At 37.3% G+C, this 7,890-nt stretch overlaps 1 protein-coding gene across 1 annotated transcript; it reads right to left on the bottom strand.

Moving 5' to 3' along the window:
* Positions 1-1,097: 1,097 nt before the first annotated feature.
* Positions 1,098-7,239, bottom strand: LOC121997801. Its single transcript, XM_042552427.1, has 2 exons — positions 7,019-7,239; positions 1,098-5,993 (listed from the first exon to the last, which is right to left on the bottom strand). Exon 2 carries the CDS (start codon positions 5,013-5,015, stop codon positions 4,065-4,067), a length of 951 nt encoding a protein of 316 aa, XP_042408361.1. The 5' UTR covers positions 5,016-5,993; positions 7,019-7,239; the 3' UTR covers positions 1,098-4,064.
* Between the last annotated feature and the right edge of the window lie 651 nt (positions 7,240-7,890).

The following is a 7,890-nucleotide window of genomic DNA, read 5'->3' as shown; positions in this document are numbered from 1 at the left end:
CTCAACTAAAGGGGGGAAAGAAAATTTTAGTAAAATAAAAATACTCATTAAAATTAATAAAAGTTCAATATATATCAAGTAACAATGCTTGTCTCAGAACATCCCTAAATGAATAGATAATCTAACACATGACAAATCATGAAAATTTAGGAAATAGATCGGACGGAGCCTTGTTAGCTATCCTGTCAAGAGGAAGAAGGGGGGGGGGGGGGGGGGGGGGGGGGGGAGGTTATTCACCCTCCTTTAGTCGCTCCATCGCGCCTTGCACTCTTATTATACGCCTAAACAATGGAGTGAGCAATAGGCGTATTGAATTCTTGAGTTGTGAAGAGTTCATTTTTCTTTGTGTTAAACCACTCTTCTTCTACCTCTCGGTAAGTTTCTAATTTTGTCTGGAGAGCCACCAATTCCACTTAGGCTGACACCAGATCAATCAAGGTGGTTACTGATTATGACTCAATTTTGTCGCGAAATTGAGCATCAAACAATGAAGTACCAAACCCCTCCTACGCTAATGTAGCATAGGAATGACTCGAGTCGTCGGCCAACGAAAGTAACGATAGGATGGTAAACTTAGGATCGTATGTTATTTCTATTTTTTGGGGGGTTTTAATATGGAATTGGGGTTTTGGATTTTAATTCTAAATCCTACGAATGAAAAGCAAAACAAGAAAGAAACTAATATAATGCTAGAATGAAATCTAACAAGGTGCCAACAATTAATCCGCAACGCATTGTCACTCTACGCTATGAGTTAATCATCAACACGATTAAACTAAGGAACGAAATAGCGAAGCATCAAATAAAATCTAACCTAAATAATGAAAAACAAAACAAGTAATGAAACTAACCCTAATGAATAAAAGACATTGCAAGTAAAGAAATCTCTATCTAACCTAAAGGAAGCATCTATGAAATTAAGCATGGAACGAAACCTAAAGCATTAAAGAAATCTAATCTAACCTAACCTAATTGCATTCAATCAAAACTAGAACTTAACTAAATTAAAAGAACAAGGCAAAACAAGAATTAAACAAACTAAAAGGCATTAAACCTAACTTAACTATTGGTTGAAGCATTTCATCGAACACATGATATGCACGAAACCAATTAAACGAACTACATGCAATTCAAACATGGAAATTCTAATTCGATACAAGGATTCAATAAAAATTCAACACAAACAAGCAAACATGAGCAATAAGCAGAATTAAACTAACTAAACCAAACACAATCCACGCTTCTTCTTTGAATACCAACGACTACCCTTCGCCGTCACACGAAAAACCCGGCTCCGAACCCCGAAAGCCGGTGGGCAGCAGCGAAGATGCTGGACTGCTGCAAACTTCGACAACAACAATGGAGATGAACGACTCTTCCACCGAATAACTCCTTCCCTGGAAGTTGGCCGGACTGTGATGAACTGCCGGACCTCCTCTGCCGCTGCCGCCTGAACCGAGTAGGTAGAGCCTTGGAAAAGTGCCGGAGTGTGTAGGTCTCACCGGAGAACCCCTCCGGTGAGGTGGAGTTGGTCGGAAATTGCTGTCGTCGTCTGCTGCTCCCGCCACTGTGCTGCTGTCGTCGCCGCTGGCATTGAGAAGAAGTAGTGCGCTGTGGATGGTCGGCCGACGACAGTGAAGAGAAGAGGAGTAGAGGCCATCGGCCGGAGAGAAGGAAGGAAAGGGCGGTGGTGTGGGGAAAGTTGACGCGAACCCTAGCCTTGCAGGAAGAAGTCGCGCGATCAGAAGATTATATCGGGGCTAGTGTGCATCCGCGTGAAGAGGTAAGGTTTCTTAATGGTTTCGGGTTTGGGTTAAGGAAAGGATACCCCTTAGAGCTTAGATCCGAATCCAATAAAAAATTGAAATTGGATTTTTGGAATTGGGCTTGAAGAGTGGGCTTTAAGAGTTGAATTGTTGGTTCAAATTGGGCTCTTCTCTTGATCCAAATTGGAGATGAATTGGACTTGGATGAGGATGATCTTTATGGATGGTCCAGATCTCTTTAAATGAGGATGAAGGGCTGGATCACTTGATCTGACTGAAGAGGCAGGATCTCACTGGATCTTGATCAACGGTCCACATTAATTTAGCTTGATCTCCTCCGTTTGACCTCCAAATCAAGCCAAATTCAATCAGCCTCGACCCTAATCAATGACTTTTTGAATTTCCTACAAAATCACATAAAAATATGAAATTAAATTCTATAATTTACAAGAAATTTATAATTAAGTTCAAAAAAAATTTTACTAACAAAATATAATATAAACATAAAATTAGCATGTGAGAATATAAAAATGCTAAGTAATAAGAGCCAAAATAATATACAAAAATACATGTTATCAACTCCCTCACACTTATTTTTGCTCGTCTCGAGCAAATAAATAAAACAAGAAAATAACTAAGATGAATTCCCATAACAATTCTTAAGCATACATAGAAAATAGTGAAAAGAGAGTTATCTAAGATTGTCCAATTCAACTGACCAAAGCATTCATGGATTCAATTCATACATTAATTAACAAACACGTCAATTTCAATCCGTAATCAATAAATTGAGAATGATAACAAAATAAACCTCACAAGGTAAATGATGATGGCTCTCCTCTTATAATCATGCAATAGTGGAGCTCACTCAAGCTACTCATGATTAATGTACTACCATAAGCTTGTTTTGCTTCTAATCCCCACCACTATATACATAAGAGTGTACAATAAAATAATGAAGACATTATTTGAAATGTAAGGGAAACATGAATCAAGCAAATGATAGTATAAGAGAAGAAATAAAGAAGATAAAGCAAGTTATTGGTGGAAGACATGGACATAATGGAATGTTACATAGATGAGTAAAAAAAAATAATGCCCAAAAAGTATCTCATCCAACTTCTAAGCTAGCTCTAAAAACTCAATAAAAATGTGAACAATCTCTACGATAGCTTTTCAATAAACATCCACTCATAATATACAATAAAATCCAAATTTTGCTACCATAAAGATTATCACTAATAAAAAATTCTATCATCTTTCTTCAATACAATAAAAATGTGAACAACTCCTACTCTAGCATTTCAATAAACATCCACTCATAATATACAATAAAATCTAAATGTTGCTAAAGTAAAAATTGTCACTCACAAAAATTCTACTACAAATGAATACAAAATATCACATATCAAAGTTTTTCTCATAAATCTAATAAGCATATAGACAATCTCTACTATAGCTTTCCAATAAAAATCACTACTCATGATATACAATAAAATCTAAATATTGCTACAATAAAAATTGTCTCTCCAAAAAGTTCTACCACACACAAATACAAAAGGGCACAACATGTTAAAGCTCCTTTTTTTTTTTCAATTTTTTTCTCTTTTTTTTTCATTTTCTTTTTTTTTTCTTTTTTTTTTTTCATTTTCTTTTTTTTAACATGTTGTGCAACATTATATAACATCATCAATAGCTCAAATAAAAAGATAAATAACATGATTTACCTATGGTGATCAAGCATGGTTCACCTATGCTTCCACTAAATTCCACTAAGCTATTTCTTCCCCCCACACTTAAATTTTTGTTCGTCTCAGGCAAAACACTCATTATGTAACATCCAAAAATATCCACATCCCAAGAAAGTAAGAGAGTGAAATAAATGGAAGAAAGAAAAGAATGATATGATGGATGATATAGATTTTATTCAAGAAACATGTGATAACAAAAGAAATGAATACAAAAAAGTGAGATAGCCTTCATAAAAATCATGTAAACATATGATAATGTGGTATCGAAAGAATTAAGCAAGTTCTAGAATAGCATTAACCACAAGTGCATCACATATCAATAGGAATAATAGGCTCAAAAAAATATCCTCACTAGGTATATCAAAAATTACCATCTCAATCTATCAATATAGAATCCATCATCAAGTTGTAATCACATGCAATCCAAAAATTCAATCATGACAATAAATCATCAAACTTGGCAATCAAATTTAACTGATTTTCACAATTTCTAAAATGATAAAAAGAATGCATATGGAATTTATTATGAAAAACCGGACTAGACAAACTAAAAATGAACTACCAAGCAGAAGCAAATAAAGCAAGGCAATATGTACAAGCAAAAAGGAAAAGAAAAAGAAAAAGTGAGATGGAACAGACTCCCCTGAAATTCTGGCGATCGGAGTCGATTCAAGTCCAGAAACCATTCTAGAAGTGGAATGAATGTAGGTGACGTGAGGATCGCTCCCTCCACCATAAACTCCTTAAAAATTTTCTCCGGTGGTCGAAGATGGTTCAGTTGGAGTGTCCACTCCAGAAGCTTCATTATTGCATACAGTGTTAGGGCTTTCTTCAAATGGTAGACTGCATCCTTACATGACTGACTGCAAATAAAATGTCTGAAGAAATCCTGTGCACTAAAAAGAGGATGCAAATCTTGCACGCATACTGAGTAAGATGTATCAGAAACAATATCAAAAGTAACAAAGCATGAATCAAAAGATGTATCACACCCACTACAATCAAAATGAACTACCTCCATAGTATTTCCTAAAGATTCAGAAAAAATATCAACCTTACCATCCTGAAAGGTACCTGAAGGTTCTAAAACAGTGAATGTGGCATCATCTTGATCAGGTAAAAGATTTGGCTCTGAATCAGGTACAATCAACGGAAGTGATTCTTGAGTTTCCACTACACTTCCATCTTCACTAGGTACAATAAAAGGCTCAACTGGCTCAGCTAATCGTATAATCAAAGAAAGTGATTCTTGGGTCTTCCCTACACTTCTATCATAAAAAACAACACCTGCAACATCAAGACTATCTGGAACAGTAATATCATCAACAAAAATATTATCAGGATCAATAACAACATCACGATGTAAAAAACTAGAAGAGTCAAGTAGAGTAGCTGAAACAAGGTCAGGAATATCACAAACTCTACAATCCATCTTCTCGAAAATTGATGCAATAGGTCGATCTGATAGCAATTGTAACTGTGTCGATGAATATGTCATTGGTTGAAATTGCGTTTCTTGATGTTGTACAAGTTGTTGTGACTGCTCCAAAAAATGTTGCTCAGGCCGATGCTGAAGATATGACTGATAATATTGGGACCAATCAGAATTCCCTTGTTGTGTGTTCTCATACCCGAATCCTGTAATGAAATTACACCTGTCCTGCTGATGTGATAAGACTGAGGATCAAGCTAAAAATATTGGATCCTGGTAGGGAGTACATTGGTAAAGGAATGAACATCCTTGGTAATCGTCGGTCTAATCTCATATTGCTAATAATTTGTAGTCATAATCTCGATAAGTTCTTTAGCTTGAGCAGATATTTTGTTAACTAGAGCCCCTCCACTAGCTGCATCAACCATACTCCTGTCCATGGGACACAATCCCTCATAGAAGTATATTATCAGAAGTTGATCGCTTATCTGGTGCTGAGGGCAACTAGCAACAAGTCTTTTAAATCTCTCCCAATAATTTTGAAACGGTTCTCCTATGAATTGTTGGATTCCACAAATACTTCTCTGAATAGCTACAATCCTAGAAGCAGAAAAGAACCTCGCCAGAAATATTCTCTTCGTTTCAAACCAGCTGGTGATAGAATCAGGTGGAAGACAGTACAACCAATCCTTTGCTGAATCCGCCAGTGAGAATGGAAATGCTCTAAGTCTAACATCTTCATTTGACACACCACGTAGATTCCATGAAGAGCACACCATATCCAATTCTTGCAGATGTCTGGTGGGATCTTCACCATAAATTTCATGAAACTTCGGTAAAAGATGTACAATAGTCCATAACTCGAAGTCTGCCTCTAAATCAGAATAATGAATGCAGAATGAATCAACTGACAAATCTGGTGTCCAAAACTCTCTGAGAGTCTTTTCAATGTTGTTCTCCATGTTGCTTGACAAATCTGAGGTCCTGAACTGAACACATTGAAACTCTGAAACTGCTACCACAAAAGAGATTTCCTGATCTAACCTGAAACACTCATGCAAATAAAATCAAAAGATACAAGAAATATACAAGATAACATAAATACATACAAGCAATGAATAATGAAGCCCCTAACATCATTTTTAAATTTTTTCAACCACCAAAGAAATAGAAATAAGAGAGAATAAAATCCAAAAAATAATCGTAAGATTACCAAACACCGCTACCCTTCCCCGGCAACGGTGCCAATTTGATTCTGGCCCAATTTTGTCGCGAATTGGGCATCAAACAATGAAGTACCAAACCCCTCCTACGCTAATGAAGCATAGGAATGACTCGAGTCATCCGCCAACGAAAATAACGATAGGATGGTAAACTTAGGATCGTATGTTATTTCTATTTTTTTTGGGTTTTTAATATGGAATTGGGGTTTTGGATTTTAATTCTAAATCCTACGAATGAAAAGCAGAACAAGAAAGAAACTAATCTAATGCTGGAATGAAATCTAACTAGATGCCAACAATTAATCCGCAACGCATTGTCACTCTACGCTATGGGTTAATCATCAACATAATTAAACTAAGGATCGAAATAGCGAAGCATCAAATAAAATCTAACATAAATAATGAAAGACAATACAAGTAATGAAACTAACACTAATGAATAAAAGACATTGCAAGTAAAGAAATCCCTATCTAACCTAAAGGAAGCATCTATGAAATTAAACATGGAACGAAACCTAAAGCATTAAAGAAATCTAATCTAACCTAACCTAATTGCATTCAATCAAAACTAGAACTTAACTAAATTAAAAGAACAAGACAAAACAATAATTAAACAAACTAAAATGCATTAAACCTAACCTAACTATTGGTTGAAGCATTTCATCGAACACATGATATGCACGAAACCAATTAAACGAACTACATGCAATTCAAACATGGAAATTCTAATTCGATACAAGGATTCAATAAAAATTCAACACAAACAAGCAAACATGAGCAATAAGCAGAATTAAACTAACTAAACCAAACACAATTCACACTTCTTCTTTGAATACCAACGACTACCTTCGCCGTCACACGAAAGACCCGGCTCCGAACCCTGAAAGCCGGTGGGCAGCAGCGAAGATGCTGGACTGCTGCAAACTTCGACAACAACAATGGAGATGAACGACTCTTCCACCGAAGAACTCCTTCGCTGGAAGTTGGACGGACTGTGATGAACTGCCGGACCTCCTCTGCCGCCTGAACCCAGTAGGTAGAGTCTTGGAAAAGTGCCGGAGTGTGTAGGTCTCACCGGAGAACCCCTCCGGTGAGGTGGAGTTGTTCGGAAATTGCTGCCGTCGCCTGCTGCTCCCGCCACTGTGCTGCTGTCGTCGCCGCTGGCATTGAGAAGAAGTAGTGCGCTGTGGATGGCTGGCCGGCGGCAATGAAGAAAAGAGGAGTAGAGGCCGCCGGCCGGAGAGAAGGAAGGAAAGGCCATTGGTGTGGGGAAAGTGGACGCGAACCCTAGCCTTGCGGGAAGAAGTCGCGCGATTAGAAGATTGGATCGGGGCTACTGTGCATCGGCGTGAAGAGGTAAGGTTTCTTAATGGTTTCAGGTTTGGGTTAAGGAAAAGATATCCATTAGAACTTAGATCCGAATCCAATAAGAAATTGAAATTGGATTTTTGAAATTGGGCTTGAAGAGTGAGCTTTAAGAATTGAATTGTTGGCTCAAATTGGGCTCTTCTCTTGATCCAAATTGGAGATGAATTGGACTTGGATGAGGATGATCTTTATGGACGGTCCAGATCTCTTTAAATGAGGATGAAGGGCTGGATCACTTGATCTGACTGAAGGGGCAGGATCTCACTGGATCTTGATCAACGGTTCACATTAATTCAGCTTGATCTCCTCCGTTTGACCTCCAAATCAAGCCAAATTCGATCTGTCTCGAC

Source organism: Zingiber officinale, chromosome 6A, assembly GCF_018446385.1.
Source record: "Zingiber officinale cultivar Zhangliang chromosome 6A, Zo_v1.1, whole genome shotgun sequence".
NCBI lineage: Eukaryota > Viridiplantae > Streptophyta > Magnoliopsida > Zingiberales > Zingiberaceae > Zingiber > Zingiber officinale.
This window is presented reverse-complemented; position numbering and strand designations above follow the sequence as displayed.

Bases quoted from the DNA above. Each gene is read 5' to 3' on its own strand.
- LOC121997801 (XM_042552427.1), bottom strand. From the start codon at position 5,015: ATGACATATTCATCGACACAGTTACAATTGCTATCAGATCGACCTATT.